The sequence below is a fragment of the Protopterus annectens genome, chromosome 1.part0, assembly GCF_019279795.1.
Source record: "Protopterus annectens isolate FY-2018-M chromosome 1.part0, PAN1.0, whole genome shotgun sequence".
In the NCBI taxonomy this organism is placed as follows: domain Eukaryota; kingdom Metazoa; phylum Chordata; order Ceratodontiformes; family Protopteridae; genus Protopterus; species Protopterus annectens.
In genome coordinates, this window is record NC_056725.1 from 1,881,224,637 (window position 1) to 1,881,248,768 (window position 24,132).

General features: G+C 39.5%; 1 protein-coding gene across 4 annotated transcripts in view; it reads left to right on the forward strand.

Annotated features, from left to right (window-relative positions):
• RANBP3L (RAN binding protein 3 like) overlaps window positions 1–24,132 on the forward strand; it is a 268,930-nt gene that overhangs the window by 116,167 nt on the left and 128,631 nt on the right. For 3 of the 4 annotated variants that reach the window (XM_044069962.1, XM_044069963.1, XR_006364599.1), the window contains exons 2-4: window positions 1,175–1,233; window positions 3,554–3,590; window positions 10,878–10,955. In XM_044069962.1, coding sequence (XP_043925897.1) covers window positions 1,175–1,233; window positions 3,554–3,590; window positions 10,878–10,955 — 174 coding nt within the window. The remainder of the gene's footprint in view (window positions 1–1,174; window positions 1,234–3,553; window positions 3,591–10,877; window positions 10,956–24,132) is intronic. The other variant, XM_044069964.1, reaches the window with a different exon arrangement.

Consider the following 24,132-nt stretch of genomic DNA (forward strand, 5'->3'; position numbering starts at 1 on the left):
GCTTACAAACAGTCCTGGATACAGCAAATCTGTATCTGGACTAGACTAGTTATAGGTAAGGTGGGAAACAAGTACAAATGCGGGATTTTAAATCTGAAAGTTGAAATTGATGGAAAAAAACTGCCCAAACAGCCAATTAACTACAATTTCTGGGCCAGAAACCACTCTTGTGGTAGATAGGCTACCTAGTGTTTACCACTCCCACTGATAAGCTAGAAGGCTTATCTCCAACATAGAAAGGCTTGGGGGGGCTCAGAAGCTTACAAACAGTCCTGGATACAGCAAATCTGGGCTAGACTAGTTACAGGAAAGGTGGGAAATAAGCACAAACATGGGCTTTTAAACCAGAAAGTTGAAAAAGATGGAAAAACTCCCCAAACGGTCTTTTTCTTTCGGGATTTTCAGCACTCAGCATTATGAATGCCGACATTCCAAAAGGGAGATGTTTCAGCTTTATTTTCCTTTAATGATGGTGTAAAAATATTTGATTGGATCTCTGATATGCAACTATATATGATGTGTGGTGTTTATTTACACCATGGCTGATGAATAAAGGTGATTTTTTTTTTAAAGATACTGAACTCCAAGGAGGGTTCCACTACATTACCTTGACTAACATCTGGACAAATCTACAAGTTGGCACACATAGCCAGTCATAGTTTAATTTGAATTATAACAGAAAAAAAAAAATAACAGTTAGGACAAGACCCCCATACACTCCTCATATGAGTGACTTTGAGGTTTGAATTCTGCACCCACCTAAAAGTCTTGGATGCAGGACACACTAACAATGAGGAGAATGTTTATTTCATTTAGAGTGCGGGAAAGGAGATCCAACATGGTTAAGCTGTTCTGTGAATAGACGACAATTTGTGTGGCAGGGCTGGAACAGTCATAGAAGCCATTAGATGCTAATTCACAAAATTGTAGCAGAAAAGTCTCATCAGTGGAACACAGTGTGAATCAGAGAGTGCTGATTGAGTGCACTAAGAAATCCTTATCTGCACACTTTATCTTTGCATAGCATGAAGTCAAGTCAGTGATTATTATTTAGTAATGGTCTATAGCAGAATTTTTAGGGGATTAAAAAGCTATTCATTTTAAGAACTTACATTTTTCAGTGTAGCATGGTTCTCGCAGTATACTTACATCTGTATTTTGTGCTTTTTTGTAGACAAGCCTGCAATTGCTCCACCAGTGTTCGTCTTCCAGAAGTTAGACCGATCCTTAAAGGTAAGTCTCCAAATCTTTGCTTGCATTTTTCACCTTTCCTTGTAACCTTTCCATTGGGTACTGAGTAATAAGGGTTGTTACATAAATGGCTGAAGTACTAAATTGTGGTTTGCTTTTTCATTGTTGGAAAAAAAAATCCCTCCATAGAAATGTATAGAAATGACACTAAGTGCAGTTGTGGTATTGGCATTTCTGTAGGATTTGGATTTGCTCTGTTTTGTAACTGGAGTGGTGATAGCTCAGGTTTATTCCTTGCGCAATTTGCTTATAGCACATACATATACAAACACTCATTTTGTGTGTGTGTGTGTAGTTCTTCTGCCTTTGGATATTCATGCATATGTATCTTTGCAAGTAATTGCATGTTCATGTAGCCATTAAAATGGTTATTGATGGTAATTAGACTGTGTCATTTTGTCTATGCCACCCATGTGGCTCATAAAAATGAACCCTTAATTCACAAGGTAAAACTCATGTGAAGGTAATCAATATAAATACTATAAATGATGTTAAAATTATTTTTACCATTACTATTAATTATTAACAATGTTTTAAGTATTGTTATTTAGAATTAATGCTACGGACAATTTGTTGTATAGTTAATCTCCATCTTAGAACTGTACAGTATTTACATTCTGGTATATGCAGTGTCTTACTTTACTCTCTTGTTAATGTTTTGTTATTTAATGCAACTTACAATGTTCTATACCATATGCCATTTATTATTTTTGGACAAGTTTCTGTGGAGTTAATGTCCGTCTGTTAAAGGATTTTTTTTTTCAGATGGAGTATTTGCTGTACTTTATGCACATTTGTGTAGTTGTACTCCAAACTGTATTCTTTTTTCCTTTCTTACTGCGGAGCTTTTTTCTTTTCAGGCTAAATTGTATGCTTATTATATATATAATTCTAGTTCAGTTGTATTTCTTCTTCTGTTTCTGTGGAGCTTTGTTCCCTGGGCTTGCACTGAAAAGGGGCCTTTTATGGCCCAGTATACACAAAAAATTGCAACTACAGTGGGTATATTAATGCTTTATCTAAAGGATCATCCTTTAGTAGCCATTAAGGTTATTATGCCAAGTAACCTAAACTACATCAACATCTGTTTTATTATGCAGGTCAGATGTGACTATTTAAACCATTAGTTGTTGATTACCAGGTGAAATTCTGGTTTTCACGGCTGCTTCACTCTGTTTTGATAATTTCTGATACTGATCTTGCATTTATTTGTTTATTTTAAGCTTATTTATTTAAAATTTGATATGTGTCCTTTCTTGGTCATGGAGAGTTTATTGTTCCTATTGATCATTTAATTGACTATGGCATAGTTTCACAAGCTTATTTGGACATAACCACTTATACTGACCTTATGGAGAGATCATGATCAGCCTGCAAACAAACTTTTAGTCTTGGTTGGTTTGCTGTATATGTTATATTAGACAGAAAATGTAAACAGCTAATAGTAACCACATGTAAATGTCATAGTTTTCATGTAGAGCCTTCATTTTAGTTAGGATTGACAAGCTGTAGCGCAGAATTAATATTTCTTCTGATTCATACATGCATCACATTGGATTATGTGCTACAGGTCCAGTAAGTGGTGCAGTGCAGATGGAATGTCAACTGATACATGTTGACTGATGTTTTTATTTTTGATATAATAACTAGCATTTTGGTCTAAGTGTGCCTTTTGACCTTTAATTTCATAGAAATCTTAGAAATTGTAGGAAATAGTCACAGATCTGAAAGATAAAGCATTAATGGTTGAGCTGCCTAAGATCCACTATAAAGTAATACAATCCAAAGATGCAGTCCAAGACCATGTTAAGAAGTGTAGGACAGAATATTTCTTTAATCTTCAGCTTGTCTGTTAAAAGTATAATCATACTGAGTGGGCCATGTGGTCCTTGTCATACATCAAAGTCTGTTTCTGTGTAAAATGCAGTTATTTGAGGTTTTTATGTGATGAGTTAGTGATTTATATGCAGCCAAATAGTTGGCCTCTAACAGGCTCTTCACGTGGTCTTTTATTTATTTATTTTCCTTTTCAAATGAAACTGAGGCCTAGATTACACGTTAGCACTGGGATAACATGCATAATGTTGGTGAGACACAGTCCATATCTCATACTTGCCAAATCTCTTAGTTTAAAAATTCCATTCCACAATCAACTGGCCTCTGTTTCTGTGAGCAGGCCCGTTTTAAAGTGCTGTTTGGTATTTCCTAATTTGATGCTTTTCTACCTGCTGCACTACAGGTGTCATTGCTTCCTGGATCCATGTATTGCAAACTAAGTTCTTTTTCTGTATTTCTGTTTCAGAGGCCAGCCGAAGACCCTCTTTCAAGTCATGCAAATGGTAACAGCATGTGTTATTTATAACTGACTGACTTCTCATTTTGATTTGTAGTCTGTTACTATAGCCCACTAAAGTGAGAGATTGTGTAGGCATCCTAGAACAGAAAATAAGCCAGCTTGGTAGCTATGCAGAAGTGCATAGCAATATTACAATAAATGATAAACTATTTTGCCTGAGAGGAATGATTGCATACAGATTGAAACACACAGAAAAACAGAACATAAGCAAAGACCTCTTTCTCATTTTAACAGGTTAAATTAATCTACCAGTATGATGAAAATATACAAAAATAAAGACTCTAAAATGTTAATGAAGCTTTATAGGGCTTATATGTCATTGTTTGTGACAAAATCAATAACTGAATGACTTACTGACATCAGAGGACTTTAAAAGCACTGTATGAACAATTATACTTCTGTAGGAAAATGGCACCCAGCTTGGGCCAAGGTTTTCCTTTTTCTGTAGGGGAAACAAAAACTGTTCTCACGCCCAGAAAACTGTATCCTTAACAAGTGGCATTGTTTGTTAATAACCATTCTACTCTTGAAGCTATTGTACCATAAATACATTTGTAGTTAAAGTCACAGTCCAACCATTTTCTGTATCTATTTTATCTGGTTCAGGATCACTGGGATCTGTTGCCTACCCCATCAAACCAGGAGACTTATGGCAGGCTCATTTGAATGCAGACACTACAGAAAAAAAACATGAACACATGTAGAGCACATAAGATATCCCATACAAGAATCAACCTGGGGACCAGTTGCTATAAGGCAGCACCACTAACCACTGTACATGTACGTACACAGAAAACGTCAACCAGATGGCATAGAGGGGATAAAGCTCCATCACCCAGGTAATCCAAGTTTGATTACCTGCTCAGGTGTCTGATGATGCTGGCAGGGAGGATAAGCATGCCTATACTGAGGGGAGGAAACGTGCTGTCTCTTTAGTAGAGCGTTGATGCTGACTGGAGCTCAAAGAGAACACCAGTTTGGAGGGCAGGAGGATGGAGCAGACATAGCTGCCTTAGAAGATTCATGGTGGTGCACATGCTTAAGCAACTTCCCATTGCTCAAATAGCCTGACAGTTATGTTAGTACATGAGGTGGGACATAGAGGTAGGAGAAAACTCCAGTTTGGCTGCAGTGTGAAGGCAGAGGCTAGGAACAGGGGATGCATAGCCAAGGGACAGGGCCAACCTAGCAGTGAGACACGAAGAGGAATCCCACAGGGTGTTAGCACCAGGAGGAAGGGGTTATGGAGAAGTCAGCACTAAGCTAGCAAAAAATGTAAACCATAATACAGATCAAGTTTAAACTTGATTTTGGGAGAGCTTGACTGCTTTGCCTATATAACAGTTTTGGATTGGGTCCTGTACAAGACAAAGACTCATTTCAACATCTTCCATGGAGATGCTGTAGTAGAAGTAAATATGAAGATATTATTTAGTAAAATGTAACCATTGCTAAAAGATACACAGGGAAAGCATAAACTTTGTAGGCAAGAATGAGCAGAAAGGTATTATGTGCCATTCCTACAGTGAAACAGCAGTAAACCTTGGTAAGTGATAAATACAGTTACATATACATTCCTTTCATTGGTAAGTATTTCTGATGCTCAATTTATGCAGCTCTTCAAGCACTTTACTGATACAGTAGAATGGCATCCCTTCCTTCCCTTGTGGGAGGAGAGGCTGGACTCTGCCCTTCTGAGCTGGGAATTTCTGGTTAAAGGCTTATAGTGCATGCATATTTGAACTGCTTCTTACTGAAACTGGTACACCTTGTTTGCTGTAGCATAGACTAGATCCAGGCCTGCTGAATCTAGCTTTGTTTGTATAACTTGAGCACTAATCCAGGCATTCTTTAAAGTATTCAATTGTATTTATTACTGCTTGGTAGTAACTTGATTAAAGTGTAGCTATCATTCTAAGTCTTTTGGATTAAGCACTTGGGCTTCAGACCAGTTGTTTTACATTAGGAAGGTTTGTGGCCTGCACTGTGGTGGCAGGACAGGTAGCTTACATCCTTCTAAGTTGGGAATTGCTGATTGAGGGCTCAGTGTCTGTTATTCTAAAAGTGTATTAATTCTGGTTTAAGTGCTTGGGCTTCAGGCCAGTTATTTTACATTGAGGGTTCGTGGTCTGCACTCTTGTGGGAGGAGAGGCTGGACTCTGCCTTTCTGAGCTGGGAATTTCTGGTTAAAGGCTTATAGTGCCTGCATATTTGAACTGCTTCTTACTGAAATTGGTATACCTTGTTTGCTGTAGCATAGACTAGATCCAGGCCTGCTGAATCTAGCTTTGTTTGTATGCTTGTTGTTTGTTTGCTTGTTATTTCCCTGAAACGCTAATTCCACCTAAAACTCTGCTTTTCAGCGCTTCTGTGGATCCCTAGTGATATCTGCATTGCATACTGTACTTATTTCCTTGTTTCACTTGAATGAAAGTTACTGTTTGTCATTTTTGCATTTACGTTACCTGTAGCACATTGCATTTAAGTTACCTGGCAATTGCTCACTAAAGCAATTATATAAGTCAGCACTAAAAAATTAAAAGCACTACACCCTCACAAACTCCCCTTGAGTACCTTGTTCCCCATTGGCCCTTTTTTTCAATTATAAAGGAATTCCCAATACTATTCTAGCATGTCCAAAGGTCAGTTGGCAATCTCTTCTCTGGTCCAGCTGGTGAATCTGGGAATCTTGAGGCAATGTTACAACTGCCTCATGTACACAGACAACCCTCTCCTCCTCCCAACAAATTCCAACACATGTGAGAGATGCAACCATATAGCCAAACTGGAGGCTAAGCTCTCTCAACTCAGTACTGGCATAATCAGTCAGGAGGAAAAGGTAACAACACTCACTACAATTCCAGTCTCACATAGACCTACCACGACAGCAAATCGAACACATAAACACACAAAAACATACTCGGAGGCTCTAAATAAAAATCTGCCTAAGCAGCAGAGCAAAACAAAACACGTGCAACACATAGCTCATAAAGCCAGTGTGCTGAACAGTCACAGCCCTTAAGGCTGAACAACACACCTGATACACTTGTTATATGTGACTATCGTCAGCACACTGATGTCCCGCTCACCAGGCTGAACAAGGAGAAGGTCACGGTGATCTGCCTGTCGGGCGCTAGGATCTGCCACATAACACAAGCACTCAGGTCACTCCAAGGCAAGTACAAATATGACTCGGTCATTGTCCATGCTGGTGTGAATGACCTGAGACGTACCTCCCTGGACTACATGAAAAGAGACATAGAGGAGCTCTCTGAGCATGTAGCCCAGCCCGGTATGACCCTGACCTTGAGTAGCATCTTACCCTCACCAAGAATGATGCTTCGCTAGGGACGGCTTGCACCTGTCACCCCTGGGCTTTTGGATATTGGCAAAGGCTCTTGCTACCCCCAAAGTGCCTTATTTAGGCAAGGCTCAAAAGACAAACCCACCTTCATAGGCATCACAAGGGATAAGAAACTAAGAGTAGTGCTACTCAATGCCAGAAGTCTAAACCTCAAGATGCATGCACTCAAAACTCTCCTTAGCATGGAGAACATCGATATCTATGCAGTAACGGAAACCTGGTTCAAGGCCCCCGAGAGCACCCCAGCACTACCAGGTTATACCTCATACCATGCTTTTTGGCCCCAAAACTTGGACCGAACCACAAAAGGAGGGGGAGCATCAATATTCGTCAAAGATACCCACACCTCCAGGTTGGTGGCACAGCACGAAGCATCAGAGACTATCCATGTGCAACTAACAGTGGGTAAAACTGCCTTCCAGTTTATAGCCTGCTACAGACCACCCTCCCAAACCCAGGAACTCCACTCGGCCTTCCTGAGAACACTGGAAAATATAAAGGTCTCTCCAAACACCATTATATTGGGCGACTTCAACTACCCAAACATAGACTGGGAGCATTACTCTAGCTCCAACGACCTAGCCCAAAGGTTCCTAGAATTTATAAACTCAAATGCTATGGAACAACTTGTTACCACTCCCACAAGAGGGGAAAACATACTGGACCTGATCATCACCAACATGTGGACTCTATCCTCCAGACCAGAAGTGTATCCCTCACTGGTAAGATCAGACCATAAACTAATCTCACTGGATATTCACATCCCGACCCCACCCCCTGCCCAGAAAACCACAGTGAAAAACTTCTCTAAAGCAAATTTCACACTCCTCAAAACCGAGGTGGAATCCTTCAAAGCCCCCGGACCTGTGGAAAATACGGCCCTGACCGCAGAATTCTTTATAAACATGTTCTATGAACACCTTCAGGAATGCATGGATCATGCAATCCCAAATAAAACCAAGACCCAGTCCTCCAAAGGCAGACGTCCTGTCTGGTGGACCCCAGCCATAAACAAAACTATACAATAGAAGGAGGAAGCTACTACATGATAGAGCAAAATCCCAAAAAGGGAAGGCATCTCTGATCAGTATTAGCAAAAAACTACGGGCACTCATAAAATCGTCTAAGGCCAGCTTTGAGAGAAAAATTGCACAGGACACTAAGGATAATCACAAGGCTTTCTTTAGTTATGTTAGGAACCTGGGTGGGAATTCCCAGATATGCTCAGAATTAGTCCAAAATGACAAAAAAAACACCAAACCCACAGACATTGCCAACATCCTAGCTGACAGGTTCAGCACAAACTCCCCCCCCTCCCCACCAAAAGGGCAAATATCTATCCCAGCAGAGTGCTGCCCCCCCTGACATCTCAGATGCTCAGGTAAGAGCCGCCCTCTCCAAAGCAAAAAAAACAGCATCAATGGGACCAGACGGTGTCCCGGGCTGCGTCCTACATGAACTCCAAGAAGAGCGAAACCCAAACATAAAACTACTGTTCAATCTCAGCCTTACTACAGGATATGTACCCAAAGAGTGGCGTACAGCAACGGTGGTCCCTCTCCACAAAGGTGGTGCCTCAATGGATCCTGGAAACTATCGCCCCATAAGCCTGACTAGCTTGGTCTGCAAAGCTATGGAAAGGATCATCATGGACCTTATAAATAAAGATATTGGGGACGTACAGACACTGGATACTACCCAGTTTGGCTTTGTTAAGGGCAGATCCTGCCTCTTAAACCTGGTCGATTTCTTTGAAACAGTCACCAAGGCCATTGACGAGGGGAAGGTGGTCCATACAGCCTACCTGGACCTCGCAAAAGCCTTCGATACAATACCCCAGCCTTCGATACAATACCCCACTCGGGCATTATAGATAAGCTCATCAGCTTAAACATAAACCCCTATGTCACTAGATGGTTTGCAAACTGGCTCAAGGACAGAACCCACATGGTTAGAATTGCTGGAGCCATGTCAGACTCCAAACCAGTTACAAGTGGCATCCCACAAGGCTCAGTCCTGGGACCTCTCTTGTTCGGTATATATTTCTCAGAGGTACAGGCCAACACGGAAGGACTGTGGCTGACCAAGTTCGCAGATGACTGCAAACTGGGCGCCATAATCGACTCTCCAGCCGACACAAGCATCCTCCAAAAGGGCATCATAGAAACAGACATCTGGTGCCAGAGCCATGGCCTCAAGCTAAACGCCAAAAAGTGTATAGTCATCCCCTTTGGCAAAAACAAAGTGCCCACAAATTACCACATAAGTGGTAATCCATTAAGTACGGAAGAAGTAATTAGGGACCCAAGTTGATAGCAGTCTCTCATTTGACAACCACGTGGCCAAAGTGGTTAGAAAAACATTTTATATAGCCCACCTAATCATGAAGGGATTCACATCTATTTCAGGGGAGGTCATCGTGCCTCTTTACTCATCCCTCATCAGGCCCATAATTGAGTACAATGCCCCTTTTGGGATGTACCTTACCAGACACCTGCAGCAACTGGAAAGACCCCAAAAGTACCTCACCAAGAGGATCAAAGGGCTCAAACAGATGCCATATGCTGCCCGGTTAAAGAAACTCCAGCTCTACTCAGTGGCATACCGCCTGCTCAGAGGCGATCTGTGCCTGATGTATAAAGCCATGTCCAACCCGGAATTAATGGACATGCTGCACCTCAGAAAATCCAAATCCCATCGAGCTACGCGCTCGAGAGACTTGAACCTCAGCACTGAAATAAATAGGACATACCGGAGGGACAGATTCATAACCCAGAGGCTCCCTTCACTCTAGAATAAAATCCCAGCCCAGGTTAGGCAGAGTCCCTCATTGACTCTCTTCAAGAGGAATCTTGATGAGTGGATGGGTGATCGTAGGTTTACCCCGGGTATCACTTCTGTGTCAGTGTTAGACAGAGGCACAGTATACTAACCTCGAAAAAGGCATAGCAAAATTAATTTAAAATGGGTGGCAAAAGCCAAACACACACTGGCTAGGCTTATAAATGCCCTAGGGCAGATAGCCTAGTATGAACCTATGAACCCATCCATTTCTGGACATTAGGTAGTCTTCGAATAGTAGCAGCTGCTATTTAGCTCTGCTGAACTACAGAAGTGAAAGGTATTGTAATCATAGGACTGGTCTATGGTATATGTCATAGAAGTACATCTTATGCGTTCCTTGTCCCTTGGGATACCTTCTTATTTATGTTTTTTTGTTTATTTTGTATTGTAATGTTATCCTATAAGTATTCAATTTATTTAAAAGTCTAAACTGTTGAATGACTGGTATTTTTTTAGTTTAGCAGTTAGGTATAGTATTTTTTCTTAAAGCTTTTCAAGAATACTACTTAATTTGGTATTTAATCACACATGGACAACAATTACAGTAAAATGTAAACTCTTGTGACATGCTGTGTGTGTGTGTGTGTGTGTGTGTGTGTGTGTGTGTGTGTGTGTGTGTGTGTGTGTGTGTGTGTGTGTGTGTGTGTGTGTGTATGTCTGGGAGGGGTAATATTTTCCTAACCTCTTATCTTAAATGGTAACTAAAGACACAGTGGCAGTTAATGGAGGCTGTTACTCCCCCTTTATTACAGGCTAGTAATTTTTTAGTGTAATCCTATATTACTGTGTTTGTACTCTGAAGAAACATGCTCGATGAATTGTACAGTCACTGTATGACATTCAGTTTATATTATAGACATTTTCTGAGATCAGATACGTACCTGACCTGTCCAAGCAGTGATATGCTCTAAGCTTTTGAACAGGTTCAGCATGTCATATGTCATTGTTTTAACCTTCTGATTCCAGAACGATCAGTGTGTCCATGCAGAAGGAATGTTTGACAGTCACTGGATGTTGCAAAGCAGTACAATTTTACTTAGTGTGTGTACTTATTTTTCCTAGGAGTTACAGCCTGCTGTGAGAAACGTGGGAGATCGTCATCATTCACTTTCATGCCTGCTGCCTCACAGAGCCTTGTAGGTAAGCATTCCCTCATGAAGAGACCTTAACTGACTGTTAACTTAAGATCAGTATATTACCAGCACTGAGGTTAGTTTACTGTGGATTAAAAATGCTTCCATATTGTCTTCCATGGACTCACATGGATACTGTCAGATATGTGCATCTTTACAGGAAATCTGTAATTGCTCGTGGAAGCAGAGAACATGATGACTGTAGAATGCCTAAACAAAAATCAGTGAGCTATATTTTATCGCTGTTAAAACAGTGCTAAAAGTAGAAGCAGAAACATAAAGATGACATTTCAGCTATTTTGGAGATTATTTAGGATGCCTGGATTTAGGGGAGAAGGAAGGAAGAAGTATACATGACACTGGTAAGAAATAATGAAAAAAAATAGTGATGTGTGCCAAAGTTATGTGAGCCTCATAAATAGTAAATAATTAATAAGAATCTGATAACAGAAATGCAAGGCTCCCCCAAATACTTCATCACACAAGCACTGTCACGCTGTCTTACTGCTTATATAATAGTGGGGAATTACCAAGCAGAAAATGGTTCTAGAGTTCACTACACCTATTTATTTAAAATTACCAAGTGGTGTGAAAAGCAGAAGGCAGAGAGAACAGAGTACCAATGACAATGTGGTACACAGGAAGCGAAAGAAGACAGATTTTTGGTGAGATATCATGTCATGTAGCTTACAACATCCATTTCTAGGAACCAATATGTGTCTGAAAGTGATTAATGCAGATGGGAGGAATAAGTGGCTGAGGTCCTGCCAGCTCTGAGAGAGAAATCTCAGAATATGTATCACAGTGATGGGAGAAAAAGTATTCTTAATGTACAGTTGGCAACAGAATCCAGACAAAAAGAGGTTAAAATCCTCAGTGTGTGAACTTAAGTTAGGTAGAGGTTTGAAAAATATGAGAAAATGGTTCATGGAAAAGACAATGTGTACAGTACAAGTTCTTCTATTAAAGAAGTTAGAGTAACCAGAATAATATATATATATATATATATATATATATATATAATATATATATAATGTGTGTGTGTGTGTGTGTGTGTGATATATATTATAAAAGTGGGAAGATCAGGACAAAGATTGTGATAATAAAACACAATAAAATGTATTTGTAATTAAATCATTTTATTTGAAACACTTTTGTAATCATGTTAGTTAATGTTTTGACTTATTCTAAGTATGTGACTGCCACACATCAGTAAGTATGAAAAAGGACAGACAGTAAAAGTGGCTTGCCTAAAGTGTTTTTCTAGCATTCTAGTTTTTATTGTAAATTGCAAACTAACTAAACGACTGATATTAATTAATTCATTATTAAAGTGTAAGTAACTAGTTAGATACACGAACAAACTGAAATTTGGTCCAGAGTTGTTACAATATTGCTCTCTAACTGAACACTAACTCAGGGCTCTGAATAGGATTACAAAATGAAAGCTCTGCTCAGTTTTGTTTCTGACACATTCATTTATACATTTAAACACTAGAAGAAGGTTAGTATCTGCTATATGCTTTTATGCAAAACTCACGCATACCTCTCAGATGTCCAGATTTTCGCAGAATGTCCAGATTTTTACCTCGATTTTTTGGACTGCTCCTCATAAAATGTCATTTTCTGACAAATCAGTGAGGATTGAAGTCATTAAATAATGGCAGACATTGAGTTACAGACTCAAAAAAAGGAGCCAGCACCAAAGAGTGAGAATATATATATATATATATATATATATATATATATATATATATATATATATATATATATATATATATATAAATATCTCAATATATAAACCATGAATCAAACCGGTTTCGGCCCCAAGGCCTTCATCAGTGATACACTCATTACATTCATAAGGAAACTTAAATAGTATCCTAAATCCATTAATTAGGCAGATCAATCAACATTTGTAGACACAGCACAGTACATGAAATCAAATACAAAACTAACTATTACAAACCATCATTCAAAAATGGTCATTCAGGCCAAGGTAAAATAAACCCCTTAATTTAATTATCCAAGCCTTCTCCTTGTTATTCAATTTACTGTGCCATCCCATTTTCCTGGATCTGTCCCCCCCAAATTTTATATATGACAGTAAAATATTTAGCTGTTTTATGTTTTTGGACATGTCTGTAAAGCGCATTAATCAAACGATGATTTCTAATATCGCTGAAGTGTTCAGACTTTCTGATCCTTAGTGGCCTGGACGTCTGTCCCACATAAAAGGTGGAACAGGAGCAGGTGGCCAAATAGACCATCCAATCCATCCCACAATTACCAAAACATTTAACCTGATAGACCTTACTAGTATTTCTACTAGAAAATTCCTTGGTTTTAAGCACATGTGTACAGAACGAACAGTGCCCACATGGAAAGGACCCCATCAACTTATCCCCAGTTAATGTAGTTTGTTGGCCAAAAGTGGATTTCTTGAATCCAGATTTAAAATGACTAAGGTATGACCCCAAATTACAACCCCTATGATAGGAAAACAAACATTCAGGTGGTAGTATCCTGGCTAGATCTTAATTGGCCAAGAGAATGTTCCAATTATTTTTGATAACATTTCTGGTCGCATTAATGTTTTTTCCATATGTAGTCACAAACCTGATTGTATCCTGTTCTGTACCTGATCTCACCATGTATTGCAATAATTTAGCTCGGTCCTGATCCTGTGCCCAGTTACTGGCTGTCCTGATATACCTGGTCAGCGTTTGACTAATGCTCTTTACAGACATGTCCAAAAACATAAAACAACAACATTTCATTTTACTGTCATAGATAAAATTTGGGGGGGACAGATCCAGGAAAATGGGATGACACAGTATATTGAATAACAAGGAGAAGGCTTGGATAATTAAATTAGGGGGTTTATTTTACCTTGGCCTGAATGACCATCTTTGAATGATTGTTTGTAATAGTTTTGTATTTGATTTTATGTACTGTGCTATGTCTTGATCTGCCTAATTAATGTATTTGGGATACTGTTTAAGTTTCCTTTTGAATGTAATGAGTGTATCACTGATGGAGGCCTTGGGGCTGAAACCGGTTTGATTTATGGTTTATATATTGAGATATTAATATATATATTTTTTCTCACTCTTTGGTGCTGGCTCCTTTTTTTTTGAATTTATGATTGCTTTTTAGGCTTTTGCACCTGCCTTACGTGGGAGTACGTTGTGTGGTGGATAGTGCTGTTTCATTCTCGCTGGGGCTCTGGAGTAAGGAACATTTGTTTTAGCAGCAGATGTCTGAATCAAGATTTTTGGTGTTTGTGACCAGTATTTTATTTCTGGTTACATATTATTTCGGTATGGAACTGTTTTCCCATTTATTTGGATTTTTTGTTGTGACTAAAAGAGCTGAAGAGCGGACAAACTGAAGAGCTTTTGAATGTATGCATGACATCTGGCGTTCTTTTTTTGGATTGTGATTTCATATGTTTTCGGCTGTTTTGGTGTGATACTTTTTGGGCAGAATACTGCTTTTCAACATTGAGGTATAATTTCAGTATTTATATGCCTCTAACTACTATTCTTTGATGCGGGAATTGGAATATAGAGTGGAGTGATGCTTAGCGTGCATTACACATCTATCTAAAGATAGTCATATATACTTTTGCCCTTTTTCGTTTTGTGGTAAAGACAGTGATTCAGTATTGTTTGGGATTTTTTGTTATTTATATTAAGCTATTGAAGTTACATAAAGGGGCATTGACCATATGTTTTATCGACAATGTGAGCATTTTTGGTTTAAAGTGCAACGCATTTTTGAACTGAAATATTGACTGCCTTGTGGATATATCAATAACTTAAGCGTGTTTTCAGTTAAATGGGAGTGACTGGATGATCGATCCATAAACCAGGAATATGGATGTCTACAACTGTTAATGTGTGGATCACTTGGGCACAGTACTGCTTTTGAAAATCGGAATCCAATTTTTGGATTTACAGACTTTTGACATTATAATCTCTTCGTGAAATGTCTAATGGCGGATTAATGTGTAGTACTATTTTTTTATACAAAGGGGCAATGACAATATTTTTTTCGACAACCAGAGCATTTTTGGGGCCCTTTCAGTGTTTATTTGAGAGCAAAGCATTATTGATTTGAAACTCCTTGTGGACATGTCAACATTTGAAGTGTGTTTCTAGTTAAACGGGAATGACTGGGTGATTGAGCCACACACCGTGGTTACGGATGTTTACAACTATTATTGTGTGGATTACTTGGGCACAGTACTATTTTTGTTAATTGGAATCCAATTTTTGGATTTACAGACATTGGAATTTTCTAATGTTTGAGAAACGCCTAATGGCGGACTAATGTGTAGCACCATTGGTTTATGTATGTGACACCTGTTGTATGTTTTTTTTCTTTTTTTCTGGCAATAACAGCAATTCAAAACTGGTTGTGATATTTACTACATGTATTGAGGTATTAAAAAAGAAGTGGTGATGGGGACACACTAATAGTGGAAGTGTCTTGTGAGTTATACAACAGAAATAGGACTATTTAGTACTTTACTGTGCTTTTCGTATTTACATACTTCGATAATGCTGAAGCTTCTTGGGGGATGAAATACTGTGGGATTGAATTATTGACCACCTTTTTTTGGATGTTACTTAATATTACAATTGGGTGGGATTATATGTAGGCACCCGTTCAAGATCTTTTGTGCCACGGGAATTGCTCATCCCTAATGAATATGATTATGCAATACTATCTTTTGGACCATTGTAGTTTTTTTACAATAGGTTATAGAATAGTGTTGTAGGGTATGATTTTACAATACTTTTAGGTTGCATCTACGTGGGTACAATTGGATTTAAGGAGGAGCTCTTAGGTATTAATTGATTGTTGTTTGAGATATGGGGTGGAACATTGGAGGTTCTGGCCATGTTATGTGAATATGCGTATTGATTACAAATACTGAACAGAGTTTTTTGAATGGCTTTTTTGATCAGGATATATTTTTTTTTATATTGGTGTGTTTTATTAACAGATTTGGCTTTACCCTATGTCATGGATGTTTAGGATGCCTATTATTTTGGGGTGGAAATATTTTTGTGCTTTATTGGTGCAAATAATATTTTTTGCCCTTTTTGTTTTATTACAAACAGGCATAGATTATATGTATGGGTTTTTGCTGATGCTATAATAATTTCCAGTTCGGACAATTTTGGAGCATCCCATTTAAAATTTAATTGGATAGGTTGGTGGATTGTGTCTGTGTTTTTCTGTGTTTTTGTTTAAGCTCAGCCATTTACTTATATAGAATGTTAAGGAATGTTCTCTACATAATACAGGAATTTGGGACTAGTGTATTAACACTGTATGTGGTGGCTTTTGCCACAGTTAGGTCTTTTTGTACACTCTGTTATTGTGTTCTTAAACAAATCTTGAATTTTTTTATATGTAGGGCCTTTGACACAGAATACACAGCAATACAGAGTGTTATTTATGTATGTGTTATTTGTAAGATTGGGGGAAACTTGAATATGCTGTTTTGAATTATACTTTGTTTTTCATTTTACATCTATTTTTACAAACAGGTATTTTGTTTGGTCAAGCTGTATTGTACCTAATATCTTTGTATATAAATGTGACTTCAAGTATTGTCAATCTAACATAGCATTTATGACACTGAGGGATTGTATGACCACTCTGTTATTACACTGATGGTGGTCATATTTCTAAGTCTTAGTGTACTTAATTGAATCTGTATCAATGTGTACTTTGTTGTGAATATTTGTGATTGCATATATTACATGAAGGTTAACAAATGTGTTAGGCATATTCTGCCTACTTTTTCACACAGAACAGTTGTTACTTCTGTTATATTATGGATTTGGTGTCAATCTTATAGGGACTGACATCCGATAAGGATGACGTGTAAGTTTTTGGGCTTGTGGATCATAATGAAGGAACTGATAATAATGTTAGAAACCCAGATAGCATCTGGAGGGATTTGTTTGAAAAGGTTACCAAAAGTATGTCCTCACTTAGGATGAATGTTTGGCATCTAAAATTGTTTCGGGCATATCAAGCCAAAAACATTACACCAAGGGGATTAATAATCCGTACACAACCCTTTGTTAGTGTGCCAGATGACATGTTTTTGGAAGAGTGGGCATATGTGTAACAACAAGCTACGATGTCCTTTGTTAATGTTTTGTCTTCCTATTAGAACGTATTACAGTTACTAATACCAATGAGATTAAACAAATTTGTGAGGAAGTGAAAGTTTTTGATGGACAACCCCAGTTTAAGTTATGTTTGACCACACTTTCCCAGGATTTGTTATCCTTGGAAAAAACTTTGAAGAAGAAAAAAATTACATAAATTTCAAAGAGATTTGACAGATTATGACAAGGGCAAACCCTTTGGACCAAGAAAAATGGTCAAGCTTTTTGATGGGCAGCCTGGGGTGGGTAAACTTAGGAAGAAGAGACCCAGATCGATCTTAAAGAGATCGAAGACCGATTATAGCAGTACGTCAGGGGAAGATTCATCTGCTACTGAAATGGAACAAGTACTCACTCAGGGGTCCCCAGCACATAAGAAATCTAGAGGTCTGGATGACCCTTAAGGAATAAACAATGTAGGGGTGGTAGAAAGCATAGAAGGCGTGAAAAAATGTGGAGAAATTGTTACAGGTTTTCATACTCCAGTAACTGAATTTTCCAATGTGCACAACATTTCTTTTGCTAATTTGACTGCTGTAGAAATAAAGTTACTGAACAAAGGACTATCATATGTCCCTGTTTTTTTTGTGAATGAAGACTCTGTTATCAATGATTTACTGGCATTTTGTCGTTTGCTGAATTTAAAACTATTTTTTGGTGGACAAGATAACAGTCGAACAAGTAGGGATTTTCATTTTCGGAAATCTAACTTTCAACCCCCTATGGATAAATTTGTGTCTGTGTTTCAGGAATCGTCTCTCAAAGATCTGCATTTCAAATTAAACGATTCCCGTATGTTAGGTCACAACTTATCTGAAGAGGAAAAAAAAAGCTTTGCGAAATTTGAAAAATAAATCTAATATTGTCATTACATCTGCAGACAAAGGAGGAGCTGTGATAGCCATGGACTTTCAATATTATATAAATGAGGCTTATAGACAGTTACATGATTCCAGATATTATATGTCTATGCCGCTTGACCTTACTATGCAGTTCAAAAGGGAAATAGATTCCTTTTTGGAACTAGGTGTTGAAGAGGGTATTATTGATGAGGGAATGAAACAACAATTGGTGGTGGATGATCCCCAGAGGCAGCTTTTATATCTGCTACCTAAAATTCATAAATGACTGGAGAAACCACCAGGCAGACCCAAAGTATCTGGTAGGAGTTCATTGACTGAACCCCATTCAGTATATCTTACACAATATTTACAGCCTCTACTAAAGATGGTCCATGCTAGACTAAATGACACCACTGAATTCCTCCAGATTCTGTCTGACTCACAGTAGGAGCCGGGTTGGATGATGTGCACGTTAGATGTCACCGCTGTTTATACAAATATCCCCCATTGGACTGGACTTGAGGCATTAAAATACTGGCTTGATAAGGCAGACATCTATCCACCCGGCTTCAACACCCTGTTGATTTGTATGGCTGAACACATATTAAACAAGAATGTGTTCATTTTCAAACCGACTGTTTCTGGCAAACACAAGGAACTGCGTCGGGGGCTTCTTTTGCCCCCATTTATGTGGACCTTTTTATGGGGTACCTAGAGGAGTTTCTTATTTATGCCCCAGTGCACAACATCTATTTAGGGGAGATGGATATTTGGAGTAGGTACCTTGATGATTGTTGGCTGATATGGCGTGGTGATGTCACATATTTATTAGAGTATGTCCAATGTCTAAATGAGAACAAATGGGGGATGGAATTTACACTCAACATGCATGATCAAGAGATCCAATTTTTGGATGTTCAAATAACACGTAACTCTGATCATACGTTGTCCACTCAAGTGTTTCGTAAATACTCCCAATATAATAGTTTATTGGAGGCTACAAGTTTACATCTGCTTCATACTGTCAGAAACATACCCAAATCTAAATTTTTGAGAGTTAAGAGAATTTGTTTGGATCAAGGTACCTACGCATATCATCAACAGGATCTCATAAAAAGGTTTTGCAATTGTGGATATAAGCCAGGGTATATCAGGAGAGCCAGTAGTTGGGTTCAGGATCAGGACCGAGCTAAATTATTGCAATACAGGGTGAGATCAGGTGCAGAACAGGATACAATCAGGTTTGTGACTACATATGGAAGAAACATTAATGTGACCAGAAATGTTATCAAAAATAATTGGAACATTCTCTTGGCTAATCAAGATCTAGCCAGGATACTACTGCCTGAATGTTTGCTTTCCTATCATAGGGGTTGTAATTTGGGGTCATACCTTAGTCATTTTAAATCTGGATTCAAGAAGTCCACTTTTGGCCAACAGATTGCATAACTGGGGATAAGTTGATGGGGTCCTTTCCATGTGGGCACTGTTCGTTCTGTACACATATGCTTAAAACCAAGGAATTTTCTAGTAGAAATACTAGTAAGGTCTATCAGGTTAAATGTTTTGGTAATTGTGGGACAGATTGGGTGATCTGTTTGGCCAACTGCTCCTGTTCCGCCTTTTATGTGGGACAGATGTCCAGACCACTAAGGATCAGAATGTCTTAACACTTCAGCAATATTAGAAATCAGCATTTGACTAATGCTCTTTACAGACATGTCCAAAAACATAAAACAGGTAAATTTCATTTTACTGTCATAGATAAATTTTGGGGAACAGATCCAGGAAAATGGGATGGCACAGTATATCGAATAACAAGGAGAAGGCTTGGATAATTAAATTAGGGGGTTTATTTTACCCTGGCCTGAATGACCATCTTTGAATGATGGTTTGTAATAGTTTTTTATTTGATTTCATGTACTGTGCTATGTCTTTAAATGTTGATTGATCTGCCTAATTAATGTATTTAGGATACTATTTAAGTTTCCTTTTGAATGTAATAAGTGTATCACTGATGAAGGCCTTGGGGCCGAAACCGGTTTGATTCATGGTTTATATATTTGTATTTTCTCACTCTTTGGTGCTGGCTCCTTTTTTTGAGTCTATGATTGCTTTTTGGGCCTTTGCACCTGCCTTACGTGCGAGTACGTTGTATAGTGGATATTGAGCTACAGACCTCATATCCTTCAGAAAATGCATTCTAATGTAAAGTCTGTTATTCTAGCAACTTTCTAGGTTTATTAAGACCAGTAATTAAAATCTGCCCCTATTTTGGGGCCTTTGTCCCCCTCATTATTTCTGGTTTTGTCCAGATTTCTTGCACCAAGAGGTTGAGAGGTATGCAGAACTGTGATATTTGCATTATGCCTTGGTTACTGTATAATCAATACCACATAACTCCTTACAGCACTTATAACCGTCATCATTTACATGACTGAAGGTGACTGCGCACTGTATGGTTGTATGTTTTATGTAAGATATTGCATAATCAATAGCACATACCTCCTTAGAGCACTTGTAACCATCGTCACTTACATGACTGAAGGTAACTGCGCACTGCATTGTTTGCATGTTTTATGTAGACATTGCACACTTCCAAAATATTTGAAGTCTCATGGAAGAGTATATTGGACAGAGTATTTGCCTCAAGTGGTATATGACTACTGTATTTACTAACCAGTTCATTCTAATAATGCTGTATGTAACATAGGTTCATAGGTAGGTACTAGGCTATCTGCCCAAAGGCATTTATAAGCCTAGCCAGAATATGTCGGCTTTCGCTGCCCCCTTATTTTAGTTCACTGTGCCTCTGTCCAGCAGAGCCATTGAAGTGATCCCTGGGGTAAACTTTCTGTTTCCCATCCACTCGTCAAGGTTTCTCTTGAAGAGGGTTAGCAAGGAGCTCTGCCTAATGTAGATTGGAATCTTGTTCCAGAGCATTGGAAGTCTCTGGGACAGGAATCCTATCCCTCCAGCATGTCCTATTTATTGTTGTGGTGAGGTTTAGATCCCTGGAACGTGTGGCTTGAGGGGATATGGTTTTCTTTAGGTGGAGCATGTCCATCAATTCTAGGTTGGACATGGCCTTGTATGTCAGGCAGAGATCACCTTTGAGTAGGCGGTATGCAACAGAGTACAGCTGGAGTTTCTTCAGTCGAGCTGCATAGGGCATCTGCTTGAGGCCAGTGATCCTCTTGGTGAGGTACTTATAGGTTCATGTGGTCTTTCCAGTTGTTGCAGGTGTCTTGTAAGGTACATCCCAAATGGGGCATTGTACTCTATGATGGGTCTGATGAGTGATGCATAGAGGGGCCCAATGACCTCTTTCGATCTGGATGGCAAACCCTTTTGTGATTAGGTGGGCCACATAGAAGGATTTTCTAACCACTTTGGCAATGTGATTATCAAAGGAGAGGTTACTATCTACTTGGATCCCCAGATCCCTTATTATGTCTTCCATATTTAGGGGGCTACCACCTATGTGGTAGTTTGTGGGTATTTAGTTTTTTCCAAAGGGGATAACTATGCACTTTTTGGCATTTAGCTTGAGGCCATGGTTTTGACACCAGGTATATGTCTCAGTGAGACCCTTTTGGAGGTTGTCTGTGTCAGACAGAGAGTCAATTATAGCCCTTAGTTTGCAGTTGTCTGCGAACTTGGTCAGCCATAGTCCTGTGCTTGCCTGTACTTCTGAGAAATATAAGCCGAACAGGAGGGGTCCTAGGACTGAGCCCTGGGGAACGCCACTTGTAATCGGTTTAGAGTCAGACCTAGCTCCCACAACTCTTAACATGTGGGTTTTGTCCGTGAGCCAGTTGGCAACCCATCTCGTGAAGTAGGGGTTTATGTTCAAGCTGGTGAGCTTGTCTATAATACCTGAGTGGGGAATGGTGTCAAAGGCCTTTGCGAGGTCTAGATAGGCTGTGTGGACCACCTTTCCCTCATCTATAACCTTGGTAACTGTGTCAAAGAAGTCCACCAGGTTTAGGAGGCATGATCTGCCCTTAACAAAGCCGAACTGGGTAGGGTCCAGTGTTTGGAGGTTTCCAATGTCTCTGTTAATAAGATCCATGATGATGTGCTCCATAGCTTTGCAGACCAAGCTAGTCAGGCTTATAGGGCGATAGTTCCCGGGGTCCATTGTGGCTCCTGCTTTGTGGAGTGGAATAACTGTTGCTGTGCACCACTCTGTGGGCACGCAGCCTGTGGAGCGGCTGAGTTTAAACAGTGTATTTAGGTGAGGGGTTAGTTCATCTTTGAGCTCATGTAGGACGCAGCCTGTGACACCATCTGGTCCCATTGATGCTGTGTTTTTGGCTTTGGCGAGGACTGTTTTAACCTGAGTGTCTGATTTCAGGGGCACTACATTCTCTTGATATAGTTATGAGCCCTTTTGGGGGTGAGGGGGGTGAAGTTTGCACTGAACCTATCTGCCAGGATGTTGGCTATATTGGTTGGTTCAGTGTATTTTGTGCCATTCTGCACTAACTCTGAGCAGATCTGAGAATTGCCACTTAGATTCTTGACATGGCTAAAGAATGCCTTGTGGTTATCTTTGGAGTCCATGGCAATTTTTCTTTCAAAGATAGCCTTGGATGATTTTATGAGGGAACATAGTTTCTTGCCCATACTAATCAGGGATGTCTTCCCTTCTTGGGATTTTACTCTTTTCTGTACTAGTTTCCTCCTTCTATTGTATAGCTTGTTTATGGCAGGGGTCCACCAGACTGGTTTCCTTTTCTTGGAGGAGTGAGTCTTGGTTTTGTTTGGGATAGCACGATCCATGCATTCTTGTAGGTGCCCGTAGAGTGCATTAGTAAAGGATTTTGCAGCTTGGACAGCGTTATCCTTTAGCATAGGGGCTTTGAAACTTCCCACCTCAGTCTTAAGTAACGTGAAGTTTGCTTTTGAAAAGTTTTTCACAGTGATTTCTTTGACTGGGGGTGGTGGCGGAATGTGGATATCCAGAATGATTAGTTTATGATCAGATCCAACCAGCAAGGGGTTGACCTCCGGTGTGGAACACCGGTCGCTCATGTTGGTGATGATCAGGTCCAATATGTTGTCACCTCTGGTGGGGGTGTTGACCAGTTGATCCAGGGTTTTTGAGTTTATAAATTCTATGAAATGTTGAGCAAGGGAGTTTGTACTTAAGTAGTTCTCCCAGTTAATGTTTGGGTAATTGAAATCACCCAATATCAGGGTGTTTGGTAGGACCTTTATTTTTCCCAGTGTTTCCAGGAATGTGGAGTGGGGGTGCTGGGACATGGTGGGTGATCTGTAGCAAGCTATAATTTGAAAAGCAGTTTTGCCCGTTGTTAGTTGCACTTGGATGATCTCTGAAGCATCGTGCTGTGCCACTAACCTGGAGGTGTGGATATCCTTGATGAATATGGATACTCCCCAGCCTTTTGTATTTCGGTCCGGGTTTTGTGGCCAAAATGTATGATATGAGTTGTAGCCTGGTAGTGCTGGGGTGCTCTCTGGAGCCTTAAACCAGGTTACTGTTACTGCACATATATTGATTTTCTCCATATTTAGGAGTGCCTCGAGTGCGTGCATTTTGAGGTTTAGACTTCTGGCATTGAGTAGCATTATCTTCAGTTTTTTGTTACTTGTGCTATTTATGGTGGTGGGTTTGTCTTTTGAGCCGTGCCTAAAAAAGGCACTATGGGGGTGGCAAGAGCCTTGGCCAGTATTCGAAAACCTAAGGGTGACAGGTGCAAGCTGTGTCTAGCGAAGCAGTGTGGCTTGTCGAGCATGTCATCCCAGGCTGACAGAGACTGGATGCCCTTTGAATGACACCAGAAGCTTAGCCAATTGTTGAAATTGATCATTTTTTTCTCTATACTGTGGCCAGCAGGATGCTACTCAGGGTCAAGGTCATACCGGCCTGGGCTACGTGATCAGAGAGCTCCTTCATGTCTCTTTTCATGTAGTCCAGGGAGGTATGGCTCAGGTCATTCACACCAACATGGACAATGACAGAGTCATATTTGTACTTGTTCTGGAGTGACCTCAGTGCTTGTGTTATGTGGCGGATCCTGGCACTTGACAGGCAGCTAACAGTGACCTTCTCCTTGTTCAGCCTAGTGAGTGGGATGTCAGTGTGCCTGACTATAGAGTCACCTATTACTAG